The 18,534-nt window shown below is 42.6% G+C and overlaps 1 protein-coding gene across 4 annotated transcripts in view; it reads right to left on the bottom strand.

The window, feature by feature from the left end:
- Positions 1 to 18,133, bottom strand: part of STK39 (serine/threonine kinase 39) — a 109,739-nt gene extending 91,606 nt beyond the window's left edge. The window contains exon 1 of one of the 4 annotated variants that reach the window (XM_083577271.1): positions 18,049 to 18,133. Coding sequence is in view for 2 of the 4 variants with exons in the window: in XM_083577266.1 (XP_083433392.1) it covers positions 12,118 to 12,349 (232 nt within the window). In the remaining 2 variants the exon portion in view is untranslated. Of the gene's footprint in view, positions 1 to 11,604; positions 11,678 to 12,117; positions 12,830 to 18,048 lie in introns of those variants that run through there. The other 3 variants (XM_083577266.1, XM_083577272.1, XM_083577267.1) reach the window with 3 other exon arrangements.
- Between the last annotated feature and the right edge of the window lie 401 nt (positions 18,134 to 18,534).

Raw genomic sequence — 18,534 nt, 5'->3', positions numbered from 1 at the left:
GAAGGGGGCAATGTTAAGTTACTCAAATGCCACTGAGGTCTATTGGCTCAGAGTGGGGTCTTCTTTGTGTGAGAGACAGAAGAGGGAGGAAGAGGTCTATTGCAAGTGAAAAACAGGGTGGGAACAGTTGCTAAGACCACTGGTTATTTACTCTATTTGAATGTCTTGGAATTGTAGAATTAGGAAGGCACAACATCATCTGGTCCAACGCCCTGCAATGCAGGAATATTTTGCCCAATGTAGGGCTCACAAAGCTGAGATTAAGAGTCTCGTGCTCTACCGACTGAGCTACCCCAGCTGTCTTGTTTGTTTTTACCTAGGTATTTGGTTAAATTGGAAATGCAATTTTTTGTTACTGCAGTTTCGCTTGCTTACCTTATGACTGAATTTTTGAGCTGTTGCTTATAGGGCTTGCTAATACGATTTTTGCAATTTCTGTATTATTTTTCTTTGCTTATTTGTATTACTTTGTTCTCCGCTCTGAGATTGAAAACATTCAGTGAAGAGCAGGATATAAATACTGTTATGTAATAATTCTTCTTATTGTATTTATAACACTTAAATAAGTGTTATTTAAATAAGTAAATACCTACTTATTTAAATAATACTTTAACAGTATTATTTAATACTGCAAATAAGTATTTATTTACAGTAAATATTTATTTACTGTAAATAAATACTTTGCAGTATTTCTGTACAGCAAATAAAGTATTTTTATTTTATTCATTTTTATTTTTGCAACGTGCGCTGGTGGTACCTTAGGCTGTAGCATGGGCAGTAAATCAAAATGACAACCATCAGAAAGCTACCTCCTCTCCATCAAGAGCAATTTTCCGAGGTTAAAATTTAAGAAAAATATCTCATAGGGCAAAACAAATTCATACAAAGTATGCAAGAGGGTGCAGGAGTCAAGCTAAAGCACAGAGGAGTGAGGAGGCAATGTGCATTCCAGCAGACTATTTAAGGGGGAAAGGGCACCTGGAAATTGAGCAGAGCTTGCCCAGCAGCAGAGTAGCCAACACTTAGTTGGTCTGCGTATACACAGTAGCCCAAAAAAGAATATGGTGAATCAAAAAATCCCTTGTTCTCCCAGGTGAGAGCGGAGAGGCAAGGGTTAAAATCCACCTCTGATAGAGGGCTTTGGGGGTCTTTTTCCTCTCTCCGTCTCTTTCTCTTTTTTGTTGTTTATTATTCTTATTTAGATTAGTGTTTTTTAATTGGATTGTATGCTGAAAAGTTTCAATTTAAAACCAAAATAAAAAAGGAAATCCTTTGTTCACTACATTGGGATGATGATACAGGCCTACTTAAAGGGTTGTTGTAATGAACCCCTTTTGAACGCTTGAAAGCACAGCAGACACTCGGTTATCATTGCACTTACTTATTATTCTGCAGCAGAACTGTAAACGCACTTGAAACTAAAGTGCGCTCAGGAGGGCTGTTCTCCCAGGACAGCTGATTCCTCTCTTGCAGCATATGACTAGATATTCAGTTGTCCCTCCAAAGCCAGTTCCATCTGGCTGTGGTTTCCTCGGACAACATAATTAGTAAGGAATACTGCAGCTGGTTACAAATGCAGCTGTCAGGAAGAAGAATCCGGCCGCATTACCCGGTGCCAAACTTTGCAGAGCCAGCACTGTCCAGGCTGACATTGAGACCAAGCGTGCCAGAACAGAAGTTTAGGCTTTTACTAAGCAATATTTCAACAGCGTTAACTGTGGCATAACATTAGTGGTATTTGGTAGGGAAGCTACTAATATGATAAGATGGTTTCAGCAGATGACCATACGCAGGGGGTTTTGTGAGCAGGAAGTTGGGGAAACCAAGTTCCCTTGCCTTTTAAAAATTAATTATTGATTCATTATTGAGGGAGGACATCAAGTTCGAAGAAAATATTATGAAGATGATGGCACCTTACTCTAGATGGCACCTTACTCTAGCAAGAATGGCAAAAATGTACAAAAAATAGATCACCTATCTGCTGGAAAAAGAGATGGGCTCTTATTTGCATATGTGGTGGAACTGCATAGTTATCCAAGACTTCTGGAAAAATATTTATGATGAACTTAAAAAGATATTTAAACTTAATTTTTAAAAAAGACCAGAAACCCTCCTTCTAGGCATACTGCCAATAGAAATAGGAAAAAATATAAAAACATTGTTCATGTATGCAAAATATTAGTGGAAAGAAATTGGAAAAAGGAAGCAATACCTACAATAGCAGAGTAGCAAGCCCTAATGATAAAATATCTACAGCTAGCAAAGATGACAGGGAGAGTAAGAGATCAATAGAAACAGAATGTATATAAAGAATGAAGAATATTTAAAGAATATCTAAACAATTATTGTAAGAGTAAGAATCTCCTGGCAGAACTAGAGTGATTCTTGTAAATAAAAGGTGGAAATGATATTATGTTTGGACGTATGAAAATAATTAAGTTAATTTGAGACTGTGTATTATAGAGGAAAGAATAGATATAGTAAATGAAAATATTTGGAAGTCTTTTTTTAGCTAATTCACAGTAATGTTTTTGTTCTTTTTTGTGAGTTTGTAAAAAAAGTATGATATGGTATTTACATATATGAAATACATAGTATTATGTTTTTTTGTTTGTTTTTCTCTTTTTCTTTTTTCCTCTTTATTTTCTAGCTTTGCATCTGTATTAAATGTTGCGTTTTGATATTTTTTTAATTCAAATTAATAAAGATTTAATAATAAAAAATTAAAAAAATAACTATTACTTTTGTCGGGTGGCGGGGCTGGAACAGATATGTATCCAATGCCTGAGCCAAAATCCACCTATAATCTGTAATCAATAAAGTTGTGGCCATTTCTAATCCAGATTGTTGTCTGCTTGATTTTATTAATCATATCTTACATTTAGCCGATGCCCGAGGAGGTGGTGGCACTGTGACTGGGCCCACAACAAACAAACTTTGTGGTGAGTTCCCCTACCTTTTCCCCCAGAAAAAAAAACACTGGTCATATGGATGGCTTTATTCACACAACTGCACCAAGATGCAAGTAAAGCATGTGGTCCTCACTAGGGCCACACTCACAACCATCATTTAGAGCTCAATGATGCTACTTTTCACAGTCCTGGCTCCCCCCAGGGAATTCTGGGAGCTGCTGAGAGCTGTTTGGAGAACCCTATTCCCCTCAGAGAGTTGCAATTCCCAGAGTTCTCTGGGAAGAGGAATTTATTGTTAAAACTATTCTGGGAACTGTAGCAAAACTAAGACAAATGTGCACCCAACCAAGCAATTCCACTCTGAGATTTCCACCACTTAGTCTGGCCCCTCCAGCTTTCTTTTGCAGGTAAGCAGAAGAGCTCATTTATTGCATTTATATCACACCTTTTTCTCCAAAGAGTACAGGATTCACCCCGCTCCTCAGTTAACCCCTACAACAACCCTGTGAGGTGGGTTAAGAGGCTGCGACTGGCCCAAGGTCACCCAGTGAGCTTCATGTCCGAGTGAGGATTTGAACCCTGATCTCCCAGGTCCTAGTCGGACACTCTAACCACTACACCACATTGGTTTCCTAGAGTACTTCTGCTATGGGGCAGTTATATAAATTAAGTAGATAAAAAAAATACAGGGAAAGCAAATTGTGACTTAGAGGAGGATCTGAAATATTTTCCCTGGCACTTGAATTTGTTTTATTCTGGATTGTTTGGTGTTTTAATTCCTTGTAAACCGCTTTGAGATTATTATTTTTAATATAAGTGGTATTGAAATGAAATGAATAAAAATAAAAATAAATTCTACTGCCAAAAAAAGAGGCATCTAAGCATTCCATTGTGGCGACCGTAACTTAGGTTTAAGTAACCATTTTGCAATTAGCTAATATATCTGAGTTTCTAATGCTACATGGATGTGGGGGAGTCCCATGACTGAAAGCCTGGCAATCCACTGCTAGTCTGTGTATAATTCACTGTTTCCCAAACTTGGGTCTCCAGCTGTTGTTGGACTACAACTCCCATCATCCCTAGCTAGCAGGACAAGTACTCAGGGGTGATGGGAATTGTAGTCCAAAAAACATCTGGAAACCCAAGTTTGGGAAACAGTGGCAAATGATTCAGAGCTGGGTGGATCACTGGATCTGATGCAACTTCCTATCTTCTTCATGAGACATTTGCTCCCATCTTAAAAAGAAAAGGATGGTGTTACAGCACAATTTCAGGTAAATCTTCATGCAAGACTCCAGAGGAAGGGGAAATCAAGAGTTCAAAAATGCCCTGCCTTTGAGAAAGAGGAAGAAAGGCTGTAGCAGATTTATGGGCAAAATTCTATGAGCATAGTTCTGTTTCCCTTACGCATCTAATCCAGATTACAAACCCCACATATATGTTTTTCTTCAAAACAGAGATAGCTGTAGTAGCAACAGGACCTATATCACCACCATGCAATGTGCTTGGAATCGAGACTACCTGCTCATCTGATCAACAGTCAAAAACTATACTTGTACCTGCACAGTCTCTCACAACCATATTATGCTCCATGCCACTTTTAGCACGTTCCTATAGCTGGAGAAATATAGCAGTACTTTGGAAACAGCATCTACAACTCGCTCTCCCACTCATGGCCCTGACTCTAACTGGAAGTGGAGAAAGCAACAGCCTAGGGCAGAGGTTTTCAACCTTTTTGAGTCCACAGCTCCCCTGACCAACTGCCTTCTTTCTGCAGCACCTCTGTGGGGCTCAGGAGCCCAGTTACGTCAGCTGGCAGCCTCTCACCCTTCTAACACCCTCCCTCAGTCTCCTCTCCTCTCCCCTCTCCTTAGGAGTCCTCTGGGCAGCCACACCTGCCGCCCCTGGTCTCTGCCCCGAATAGAGGTGTCTCCTCCCACCGCCCCACAGGGGCCTGGGAAGCACCCTCAGAGGCACCCTTCGCCTGAGGAGCTTATAGGCAGGGCTGCTGCAACAAACAGCTATGGAAGCCTTTGGGAGCCAGAGATGCAAGAGGGCATCAGAAGATGGGACAGATGGGACAGAAGATGGGAAGATGGGACAGAGGGAGGGAAGGGAGGGAGGGAAGGAATGAGGGACAGAGGCCAGTGTTGCCCACAGCACCCCTGACCATCATTCAAGGCATCCCAGGGTGCCATGGCACACCAGTTGAAAAGCACTGGCCTAGGGGAACACAGTGGGCCTCAACTATATGCAAGGCTAAAGTAATAAAACTGAGAATTAAATGTTTACATAACTAGATTATTATTGTAAGACCAACACCAAAACACTGGCAATGTCAGCCATCACAACGCACATAGCACAAAATGAACAAACTAACATTCTGCCGTTCAGCTCATGCCAGCAGATAGTGGCAACATTCATATTTCTCACATGGTTTAATACCCAAGCTGCATGACTAGGAACAAGCTACAAAAACCTGTGGGCTAGCATATTCTCCTTGTGTCTTCCCACACTATCAGTAGAAGTTCGGAAGCTTTTGCTTCCACTGTTAAGCTTTTATTTCATTTATTAAATGTTTATTCTGCCTGATCACAGCTTGCCGTGTTATCTGGACACAGAATGGCCATTGACATAAAACTGACCATAGTTTAAAAAGACACCATGGTCTGAAGCAGACTTGTTTGCAACAAACCATAATTAAAGGTAAAGTACGGACAGCACAACAAACCGCAAATTATCATTCCCTTATGTGTTCACATTATTACCACAAGGTCTCAAGGCAATTTGCATTAATACAGCAGAAACATACAGAATACATACAATACAATTCAAATAGACTAAAAGTAGTTGTACTGAAAACAGTCGCACAACACAACAGTATAATCCACCATTAAAACAAACCAACAAACCCCACAGGCAAAGTGGAGGCAAGGGCTTCCAAAATCCTGCCCCCATGTGGAAGGAGGTATGAGTTGCACACTGCTCCTGCATATCGTATTAAACCATGGTTTAGTGTGACGGACCAACATGGCTGCTTACTTCAGTTGTGAACTCCTGCTTTTGTATAATTCTCAAAGGAAGTTTCGTCCTTACATTAAGGCAAAGAGGCACAGACCTCCTTAACTTTTTCTTCATGGGATCATTAGCAGACCGGAGCTATCTCTTCCTAGGATGCCTGTGTCAGTTGCAAAGCAACAACTATATCCTCCTCTACAGAGTGGAGAATTCCAGAAAATCTTCATACATTTTTCATCAATGAACATAATCCTCCTTTGGCAGGGAAAACTGAGAGATGCATTCTTATCAAAAACAGCCACATGTAAACAGAAGTAAGAAAAAACCCTCAAATAGCTCTCATAGGAGCCCTTTGTTCTTGTGCGTACAGCAGTCTCACAAACTTGGGGGAACGACTCCATACAAGGATAGTGGCTTTTAAAATAATCAGTAAAACCAAGTTGACGTTTGTTAGAGTGGTATGTTTTATTCATGTAAATATGCTGACATAATCAGGAAGCTGAACTGAACTGCACCCTCAGAAAAAGGTATGTGCACAGGTATGTGCTTAATTTTACCTGCATGAGTAAAGCGACTCACAATGAACTCTCGCCTGTGTACAAACAGATGTTGCTTGAAAGGCTGGGACCTCAATGCCAGTTGTCAAGCCTGAAGCTCAGGGTATATACAGCAATTCAGATATACTGGCCAAGAAGCAACAGCTTGAATGCAGGAGCTAATAGACTCTTCCCACCCCCTTAAAGTCACTCCTGAGTGTTTAACCAAAGCCTAAAAATAGAAAAATGCTGTTACCTCCTATTTAAGCTGCAAGTAACCTGCTGGTCTGCTAACTGTATTAACAGCTCCCTAGGAGGCTTCACTTTAATCCACAAGCGAAATCACTAACTCCTCAAGTAACTATAGTGAACTACAGGGCAAAGAGCTACTACTAAAGTGGGAAACTATGGCAATAGGTAAGCTGGGCAAAACTCATCTAGCTGAAACTTTATGAACCCCTTTGCTCAACCCTGCAAGTTTGATGCAATGACAACAGTATGCCAGCAGCAGCTTTGCTTAGTCCAGGGAATAAGGAAGGTTTCCACTGAGGATGAAAGAAAGAAAGGCCTTTGCTATCTTACTTTCCCGCGGTTTCTAAAGGGAGAGCAGAACCTCCCAACCATTCCCAAGGGTCTTGGATGCTGCCTGGTAGCCCTTTTGCCAGTTCTCATACACTAAACTAAGCCAGCAGACCTTCATCCACAGAAAACCTGTGTTAAATGGACTACTGGGGTCCCAATTTTAAGAGGATGGATATAATACAAAACCTATTGAGCTGTGTGTGGCATCTTCCAAAAAGCACTCAAGGGTGTATGGGATGGTGGGCTCAGTGATCCATCCTCCTCCTCTGGTTTCTCTTTGCTCAGGCCAAAGGCTAGCTTTATCAGCATCCTGTTCACACAGTGGCCAACCAAATGCCCATGGGAAGCATTAAGAAGGACCTAAACACAACCGGATTCTGCTCCCTTGCAATTCCCAGAAACTGGTATTCAGAGGCATTTACCTCCTTTGACAGTGGAGATGAAACATGGTCACCCTGGCTAATAGTCGTCAGCCTTAACCTCCATGAATTTATCTAATCAAAGCCTCCGAGTTGGGTAGCCCTCACTGCCTCCTTTTGGAGTGAGCCATATACCAGTAGTTCAATTTACGCTGCATGAACTAGTTTCTTTTATCAGTCCTAAACTTTTGAACACTTCACCTTGCCAATGTCCAGAAGTTCTAGTGTTATGGGGGGACAGGACTTTTCTCTATCCCCTTTCTCCATGGCAGACATAGTTTTATAATCTTCTATCATGTCATCTCTTACCTTTTCTCTAAAATAAAACTGTTAGAAAATATTGTTAAAGATACAGTAGCCAAGCATATAGAAGAACAAGCCTCGCTGAAGCAAAGCCAACATGGCTTCTGCAAGGGCAAGTCCTGTCTCCCAAGCCCATGGCAGTTCTTTGAGAGTGTCAACAAGTGTATATAGATAGAGGAGATCCAGCTGACATTGTGTACTCAAGACATTCAAAAAGCTTTCAATGAGGTACCTCATAAAAGACTGAGTAAGCTTACTGGTCCCTCAATGAGAGGGGAGGCTGTCTTGTGCATTGGGAATTGGTTAAGTAGCAGGAAACAGAGAGTAGACAATTGATCACCTTATTCTCCAGGAGTTTATCTAATACTGTTGAAAGAACGTAAGGCAGAGTCCTCTTCTACTAGATATGCACCAGTAAGGTACTCAAACCCATTAACAGCAATGGGATATTTGAAGCCAATTGTCAGAATGAGGGCTTCTCCAATGAAAACTAAAGACCTAGAATAAATTACGTCTAACTGCTACAGTGGGTACACACTGCATGCTCTTGTTGTAAGTATAAAGTATTTAAGAGCCAATTCAGAGATTACATTATCTTGACCTGAAAATGAATGCAATGCAAATTACACAAAAGGAAACAGAAAGCCAGCAGGTAAGTGTCATCCGGATTAGACCAGAGAAAGTTAAAATCCATTCCTCTGGCACTTTTAGCTGTCAAATATGCTTCCATCAGGAATCACAGTTGTTACACTAGTCCGATCATGCTTTTAAAACAATCTTGCAGGTAAGCCACATTTAATCAGGGCAAGCATTTTACAAGACTCTCTGCACAACTACCTTGAAACTACAATAATAAAACTGTGGTTTTTTTGTGGCCTGTCACTGCTTTTACTTATCTGAAAAGTTAATTCAAAAGGAGCATTGCTCTGGATTAAATTAGGATCCATCTGGAACACCCTTCCAAAAATGCAACTCAGAGAGACATGTATTATAACAATGCCATAAGTACTGAACATCCACGGCTTCAAACTAAGCCAAGATCAAGAATCTTACATGCTCATGTTTGCAATGAATGAACCGACTAATTGCACCGGTTAGGGTTTTCAGACCTAGTGCCTATCATAACATCAACATAATATAATGTATTTTAAAATATTTATTAAAAATATGGTAATTATGAAACCCTGAGCAAAGATCCAACTTTGATTTAAGTTACGTTTATTCTCACAAGTTCAAGATTGCACTATTTCTGTTTGTTCTTCTTTGAAAGGTGAATATGCTTAGTTCATATCCAAAGCTTATTTTCACATGACTAGTTTAGGCCTTCATCATCCTCATTTTGTAAGCAATACATAATACAAAGAAGCTACAAGTCATCGTACGGAATTAAAGGACCAAGATAAAAAAAAAAAATAGTTGCTTTTAAAAGTTTGATTATATTAAGCAACATTCGAAGGGATAGCATTTGGTTTAAATGAAGTCTGGATTTAATATAAGGACCCAAAATATTAAAAATCTACCCTGGCTCTCTTAAAAGTTAATTCAGAACCCTCTATCAATCAGTTTAAGCCCGATTCTCTTGGTAACCCAACTTTTTGTACTGTATTTGTTATTGTGCAAACTATGAATCTTTAGGCTGTTCTCCAAACAGTATGGTCATTTGATGTCTCTAGTCCACTACCAGATCTTATACCTAGAAAGCATGGGGCACTTAAAGTACAGTCCTATCCATGTGTTCAATGGTGCTTACTTCTTAGTAAACAAATCTTGCTTAGAATTAAGATGGCAGCACAAAACAGAAATCCTTCATTTCACAACTCCCTAGTCTATGAATGTAAGTTTTATACCACAAAAAGTGTGTGGGCTATGTGGCAAGAGAGAATGTGCCAAAACTGAACAAAGCCAGATTTTTGTTACAAGCCGGTATGTTTTAACTGTTGTGGCAGCCAAGGAATGTGCATGCTTGTTCACTGATTTTCTAAAGTTTCCTATTTAATTCAGATTTTGTTTTCTTGGAGAAAGAAGTCACCTTGATTTAAATAAAGACAGTCTGCAATTCATTTAAAAGTCAATGGGATTTTATCCTGCTTAGCTTACTTAATAAAAAGTTTATTAAGCATTTTGGAAAGGAGGACAAGTGACAAATTACAGCTTCATTTACGAAGCACATGGGACTGGGAACAACTACCACGGAATTCAATAGAACTTACTTCCAAATAAACACACTTAGGCTACCACTCTAAGAAAGTGATTCACTGATTTCTTGCAGAGGCTTGTTTAACTCCTACCATGATGCAGCAGTCTCTGAAGAACATGGCCAGACATGGCTGGCTCTTACATTTCACAAATTTACAGAATTGCAGAGTTTCAAGGGACTATGAGGATCATCTAGTCCAACCCCCTGTAATGCAGGAATCTTTTTGCCCAACGTGGGATTCGAACCCACAACCCTGAGATTAAGAGTCTCATGCTCTACCAACTGAGCTATTTCCAAAAGCAGAGTGTCCATTTGCAATGTAAGTTGTGTCAACACAAGGTCTCTAAGGCTAACCGGTCAGAAACCAAGGCAGACCATCACCCAGAAAAAAATTCTCGTTTTAATTTGCTTTTTAAAATAAATCCCTCTCCGAGGAAAAGTTGAGCGGAAGCCACATAATGAACATCAACTGGCCCCAATAAATATATGATTTTACTCTCCCTGCAATGTTCTCTGTCAATGAGCTGATCTTTAAAAAACAACTTAAACTGGTGCCATAAATGTTGGAACATATAGTTAAAACTATATCTCTACTCAGAAGTAAGCCCTGCTGAGTCCAATGCGACTCTGTTAAGTGTCCCCAAAATCTTGATGAAGAATGTTAAGTGGACAGTTTTACAAGGTGCTTTTGATGGTCTTCTTCCCCCTGGAGGATGAGGATGCTGGCAATCCACAAGTGGGGCTGCTGCAGGATACCTCCCTGCTCCAGAAGCAGAAAAGAGGAGAGCTTAGGCACCTTGCTTGCACAGCATCCTTCAGCTATTTCAGTGCCATGGCTGTGAGAAGGCCAAGAAAGAAGTAGGATGACAGGCAGCAGGACAAAAAGACTAAAAAATCCAAAGGACAAAAGGATACGGTTTCTCTTTTTAGCAGTCCGTAGGAGGCTTCAGGAGACCACATGCAATACAGACGCACATCTCGACAAGTACAAGAGGGGTGCCAAAACTTCCTAAAGGAGAGTCTGCTCTCTTCTTTTCTTTAAATGCCCATTTCAGCAGTTCTGAGGCCATCAATATTAAAAACAACTGCAAGAGATACTGGAGGCAGCCCTACCCCACTGCTGGATGTGGCCTAGCTCACAAAGCAATGACACTCCTGGATTTGGAGTTTTGTTGCATTTGCAGGCTTTAGCTGTGTTATCTCTCTCTATAAACCAGACTTGCAAAGCAACTGATGCCCAGCAAATAGCATCCAAGTCACCCCTCAGGCTTATTTAATTAACTTCTCGGGGATCGCTGCAACACCAAACGAGCAGATTATTAAACTGGGGAGGGGAAAAAGATGGGCACTGGCATTAAAAAAACTTAAAGCAATAGCTATGCCATTACAAAAGAAACCTACTTAAAGGCTGAAGAATATGTTAAAGGGGTGGGGCACGGATGGTACGGAGGGGAGAGAAAGGAGAGAGGTAACTGAAGCCCTTGGCCAGGGCAATGTGCAGAAAACTGTCATCTAAAACTGATAGACGTGACGTTTCTGGATGCAAGAGTGACGCTGCACCTGGAGAAAAGGAGTTGGAGGGTGGGGGCGTGGGGGCGGTGGACAAGAGAGATTCAGGGAGGCCGGGGTGGACTTACATCTCCCCACTAACAGGAGAGAGAGAAAGTTGGGAGCCAGAAAGGCAAGAAGTGCCATGGCAACTTAGGAGGCCGGCAGAAGCCGCAATGCTTAAGGGAAAACTCCGGGGAGGCGAGGTGGGGGTGGGGGAGAGAAATCGAGAGAGCAAAGGGGGGGTGCTGATGCCCCACCTCTCAATGAAGGCAGGCAGGCAGGCAAGCAAGAAGGGAGCCGGCCCTAAGTGTTCTAGAACGAGCCGGGCTCCGTTCTCCTCCCCCGGATCACGGAACGTTGCAACAAGAGGAAGCGAGATGAAAGCGGCGCTGTGCAAAGAGCCGGTGCCTGAAGCAGGAGGAAGTCAAGTTTGCAGCATCGGGCACTGCAGTGCCGGGCGCATCCGCCGCAATGAGAGCCTCTGGGCTGGGGAAGCTCTGAAAAAAAAGCCGGTAGGCCCCAAAGCCGGCTGACGAGGCATCCCCGGCACCCACCCGCCTCCCCCTGAGCCGCCGCTCCCTGCTACACGCGCCACTGACCGATCACCTCCTGCAGCTCGTAGGCGTCCCGGCAAATGGGCCAGCCGACGGCGAGCGGCGCGGGGGTCGGGGGCGGCGCAGCGGGCGCCGGCTGGGTCTGTTGCACCGGCGGCTGGGGCTGGGGCGGCGGCTGCTGCTGCGGCGGCGGCGGCGACGGCTGCGGCGACGGCTGCTGCTGCTGCTCCTGCTGCTGCTGCTGAACGTGAACGGGCGAGTCGCTCTGCTCCGCCATGATGCTGCCGGAGCGCACAAGCGGCGGCGACCTCCTTCAAACTTCCCTGCCAGCAGCACCTTTAACCCTCATCCGCAGCTCGCTCATCCACTCCCTCCCTCTTTCCCATCCTTCCTGCCAGCCAGCCAGCCGCGCGGTGGGGGAGGGAGCGCACCGAGGGGGCGGAGGCTGAGCTGCTGCTGCTGCTGCTACACGCGTTAGACGCAGGAGTAGCCCTACGCAGTCGAGAGCAGGAATTGATCCGCTTGGCACAAACCATAATATTGAGGAGGAATAGTGGCTCAAAAAGAAAAGAGAGGGGTAAAACCAGCGCTCCCGGGAAGGAGGTTTGCAAACGACGCTCCTCCTCTCAGCCGAGAGGATGGGTGCGATCATAACGTTTAAGGGGCCCGATCCTCTTCTTGTGCATGCTTACTCGGAAGCAAGTCCCAGTGAGTTCGGAGGGACTTCCTCTCAAACAAGTGCACAGCCTCGTTGTGGGGATGAGCATCGCAGGCAGGGTTTTTGATTTATTATTTTTTCGTTTCTTTTTGTTATTATTACTTCCGAGTCAGCAGGCATTGCATTCTGCTGCATAGGAAGGCGATGGGTGAGAGGAGCGGTTTTATGCGGTTTGTGACTCTTCGTCGGTTCCAAAACCTGGGGAGCCAACCAAGCATTTATTTTTCCCTGTCATGCGGCCCTGATCTGTTCAATTCAGATCGCTTACTGTTCAATACACTTCCTTAAACATCCTGCCGCACACAAGGTGGGTCGCCCACGAGCAGATAAAAACTTTCTTGTTATATATGGATAATCAAAGCCGGACGTTTTAAATCCAAAACGTTTGCAAGAAAGGGACTACAGGATGACTGTTACTTCTCAGGTTACCGAAGCACAAAAGCTTCATCTTGGTTCCTGCCCACTGTGGTTTGTGGATTTAACTTGTGAAAGATGACTGTATGTACTTTATACAGTAACTGTACGTACAAGGTTACTTTCTGGAGCAGAGGAGGCTCGTGTGGACCATTTAACATGCGTAACATAATGTATTATACACAAATGTTGGGTTTTCCCACAGGACACCCCCTAGTTAGCAAACTCCAGTGTTTGCACAGTTGAACAGCAATAAAATGGAAGGAAGATTTTGCATTTAGTATGTGATTGTGCATTTATTCTGCAAGATGTGCAGTGCCAACATTATGCAGAAATTTGAGACTGACATTACAGCCTCAGTACTCTGTATATGTTGAGTCTGAAACCTAGGCCTCACAAACTTGCACAGTATGTCACTGTTTTCATAAGAGACAGTGCAAATACCTTTTTTTTAAGTCTGGGAATGTTGTTAACAGCACTTGGGCCATTTTTTAAATCAAATGTACATTTCTGACAATGTACCTTTTCCCCTTAAATTTATGGGTGCTAACATTCAGAAACTTAATAGTTTGTGGCAGTTCTGTTTAAGATTGTTCATGTGACAGAGTAGGTGTATCTCATTTTCTTTTTGAGTGAATCATTCCTACTCGTAACTTTCAAGAAGTGATGATTCACATCACACTGTGTTCGTTTTCCCCTAAAAATCCCCCAGTCCAATAATTCCATTTTCTTGTAAGTTACCTTTCCTACCTATAGTCACCCATTAATTCCATCTTCTTTCCATTCAGCCCACCCAGCTCTCATTTAAATTGATTTATTTGCAGGTCTTGAATTACATTGCTGTACTAAATATACTATAATAAAGATTTTCAGGAAAATTATGGCACCTGAATTTAAAATTTCCCACTGCTCACATGCTGGAGGAGCAGTAGCCATGCTCACAGATGAGAATCTACCACAGCATTATTATTTCTTTTACGCAATAGGAACCATACAGAAGCAGACACTGCAGGAAGTACAAGGGTCAAAGCAGGAACACGTTGCCAAATCCAAGGCACAGGCTTGGCAATGAGAAACAATAAAGAAAAGCGCTTCTTACAATATAGATGCAGGTGTAGAGTCAGCCATCCCATACAGGGATCGAACTTGCAACCTTAGCATTAGCAGCAGCATGCTCTAACCAACTGAGCTATGCATATGTCTTCATGGTTGAATAACGTCAACAAAATGCCATGTCTTTAGGATCAGAGGAGAAGCTTTCCCGATCAGAGGGTAAGTGTCGCGAGCAACCAAGATTTTGCTGTGTGGCAGACGCCTGCATTTGGCGATGAAGTCTGTACAAGAAATAGTATAACTTTTGACAGACAGACTGCGAGAAAAAGACAGCAGTGACTTTGAAAAAGAATGGGAACCATTTAGATTATATCTGCAGAAACAAAGAAAGTATAGACTTGATGGCAGGATTTAAATAAACATTCACATCATTAGTATTAGAAAATGTGTAGAAGATAGGGAAATAATATGGTGTACTTATTTTCATTTTTATGTTTTTAGGTTAGATGTTATTGTATAAGTATACTATTAGTATTTTCTCTTTTAGGAGGTAGCAAGGTGGGTGAAAGGAGAAACAAACCAGAAGCGGAAGTTGGGGGAAGCCTAGGAGGGGAGGGAGGAAGGAAGGAATAGAAAATGTTATGGATATGAGATGTATGTAATGAATGAAAAAGAAAACTGAATAAAAATTTAATTTTTTAAAAAAGAAATAGTATAACTTTGTTAAAGAATATTGATAAAATATAAGATGCCTGTGGAGTTCTAGGAGCTTAGTACTCATCTGCCTTTGTTGATTCCTAGCATAGAAATTGTTACACAATTGCACATATAACGTGGTCATATACAGTGGTACCTCAATCGCACCGCACGCATGTGCAGAAAGGCGCCCCTGGTTACAAAGTTTTCGGGATATGGCCGGGCCTCTGGAACGGATCCCGTTCGTAACCGGAGGTACCACTGTATATTCTGACGGCTCAATTCTACGAATGTCGACTTAAGGGCTGTGACACAGAAGAGGGAGCATGCTTGTTTTCTCCTGCTCTGCTGGGTAGAACTCCAGGTGAGGCAATGGCTTCAAGTTACAAGAAAGGAGATTCTGACTAAACATTCAGGGGGAAAACTTTCTGACAGTAAGAGCTGTTCAGCAGTGGAACAGACTCCCACGAGAGGTGGTGGGCTCTCCTTCCTTGGAGGCTTTTAAGCAGAGATTGGATGGCCATCTGTCATGGATGCTTTAGCTGAGATTCCTGCATTGCAGGGGGTTGGACTAGATGACCCCTGGTGTACCTTCCAACTCTTAAGATTCTTTGACTCTGTGTGCCCTTGGAAGGAAGGCCCAGTGAATTCAGTGGACCTTACTCTCAGGTCAGCGTACAAAGGATTGCACGCCTCCCATGAAATTTCAAGGGCGTGTCTTCTCCAGTCATTTTGCATCTCGAGTTCTGAACCCAGGAAAAGGCGTGCCTCGCAGTCCTACACTGCAGGGCTGACCTAGTGGGCATGGGATTGGTACTTTAGGCTCATGCACACTTAGGAGTAGCCCCCACTGAACACAGTGGGGTTTAATTCTGAGCAAACATGCATAGGATTGCCCTGTGGATCTGGCAAAACCATTTATAGCCATTCAGAGTACTAAGGAAAATATTTGATATGCCAAATGCCCGTTCAAAAACAAAATCAAATGCAAGTGCATTACCAATAACCCCCAAAAAACCTTTAAGGGGAAATGGCATTTCATGTAGAAACCACTGCCTGGCTATTAGTGTGGCTGTAATCTAGCTCTGAATGAAGAGAGCAAATGTGGGATGTTGAGAATCAGTCAATTTCCTGTGAGGTAACAGGGAAGTCTTTCCATTTTACATCAGTGTGTTTATTTCCTTTTTCAGATCTGCGCAGGCAATGGGTTTTACACACATCAAGGCAATAGTCTTCTGTTTCAACACATTTTAGGTAGTTGGACACGTGGAACGAACAGCAAAGGAACTTAGGTTTCTCCTGTAATTCTCTCAGCTTCTGACAGATACGCATACGATTCAAGGCTGCTGCAGTGGTTTCAAAATTGCAAATTTAAAAGCCTGAAACAAACTAGATGAATTCTGTTTTTTATCCCCCCAGTTATATGAAGAGATGACAACAGCTGTAGAAATGCAGCCATTGTTTTTGAACTCAACATTTCTGCAAGGGTTACCCATTGTATACTTAAATTGAAAAAAAAAAACTTTTCTCTAGCTTTTCTCTACAACACAGAATTTCTAGTCTTATCGAGACGGAGCACGGTCTTCTTACTTTTCTCATTTCGCAAAGCTACCGAAAGCTCGAATGTGTGTGTTTTCCAAGGTACGGTCCCCTCTTTTGTAAATGGGGCTATATGTCCTTTGGAACATTTTTTTAAAAAATGTAATACGTTCCATATACTGTACAAGCAACTGCTTTAATTTTGCTTGCTGCTGACAGATTTTGAAGGTTACATCAGCGCAGCACAGATGAGAACAAACGATAATAATAATAATAAAAACTTGATTACTGATCAAATGGTGTCCCCGTGCATGCCATAAAGAGGTTAATGGAATAGATTTGTTGCTGTGCAGATGCAGATAGAAGCAGATGCTACTCAAAACATTGCTGTGTAGGTGTTAAAAGAATGTTAAGGTCATAAATATATATATATATATATATATATATATATATATATATATATATACACACACACACACACACATATATATATATATATATATATATATATATATATATATATATAATAGGTAAAGGGTCCAGTCGTGGCCGACTCTGGGGTTGTGGTGCTCATCTCACTTTATTGGCCGAGGGAGCCGGCGCACAGCTTTCGGGTCATGTGGCCAGCATGACTAAGCTGCTTCTGGCGAGCCAGAGCAGCTCACGGAAACATTGTTTACCTTCCCGCTGGAGCGGTACCTATTTATCTACTTGCACTTTGACGTGCTTTTGAACTGCTAGGTTGGCAGGAGCAGGGACCGAGCAATGGGAGCTCACCCCATCGCAGGTATTCGAACCGCTGACATTCTGATCGGCAAGTCCTAGGCTCTGTGGTTTAACCCACAGCGCTACCCGCGTCCCTTATACAGTGGTACCTTGGGTTAAGAACTTAATTCATTCTGGAGGTCCGTTTTTAACATGAAACTGTTCTTCACCTGAAGCACCACTTTAGCTAATGGGGCCTCTCGCTGCCGCCGCACGATTTCTGTTTTCATCCTGAAGCAAAGTTCTTAACCCGAAGTACTATTTCTGGGTTAGTGGAGTCTGTAACCTGAAGCGTCTGTAACCTGAAGCGTCTGTAACCCGAGGTACCACTGTATAAGGGCTTGCACGCATGGCTCGGGGTCCTTTCCCCCACCTCCTGTGGGGAGGCGGAGCATCCTGTTGCAACAGCTTTAAAAAAGATTAGGCTTACTAGCTGCTTTGCTTCTCAATATTCTCTGGTTGGTCTCTGTTATTTTCTCCTACCGATAGAGAACCTACAAAAGGACTCTATATGGGCTCTTGGGTACCCCATAAGGGAAAAGGAGCAGTTTTTTTCTCAGAACATAGGCAAGGATTTGGGGGGGAAATGCCCTTAAGCAAGGCAAAATTCTTCACAGGCAAGAGAACCCTGTCTGAAAACAGTGTATTATTGTGGTACCTTAAAGACTAAAGAAGTTATTATGCCATCAACTGAGGTACTGAATACGTTGGTGGAGGGTTGTTTTTTCTGCCTCTGTGCTGCTGTTTCCAGGCATTGAAAACCTCCTTAGTTTGAATTGGGCAATACTCACCCACATCCTGTGTGGCTTATGCTATGGTAGCACTGGGGTTGCCTTCCTTCTCCCCCGCCCCCCCTTGCCAATGACTAGTTTGTGACTTGACCAACAGCAGTCACATCCACAATAGTATGTTTAAAGCACATGGTTTCACAAGGCATCCTGGGAACTGTAGTCTGTTACAGGTGCTGGGAACTGTAGCTCCGTGAGGGGCAACTGACAGCCCCCAGGATTCTTTGGGTAAAGCCATGTGCTTTAAATGAATGGTGTTTCACAGAGGAGAAATTAACAGGTGACAGGATTACTGGAGGTATTTTTTCCCAGGGTGGAGGTAATAGTTTTAAGAAACAGGACATTAAAAAAAACAGTGAGGGCATCAAAACAACTGAAAACAACTGACAGCTGCAAATGTGCTTCGACAGCTGCCGTTCAGGAATATAGATGCCTGATATGCAGCTATTAAAAGTGAAGAATCCTTGACAGAAGGAAAGCTGCCCTTGC

Source organism: Podarcis filfolensis, assembly GCF_964270895.1.
Source record: "Podarcis filfolensis genome assembly, chromosome: 1".
NCBI lineage: Eukaryota > Metazoa > Chordata > Lepidosauria > Squamata > Lacertidae > Podarcis > Podarcis filfolensis.
This window is presented reverse-complemented; position numbering and strand designations above follow the sequence as displayed.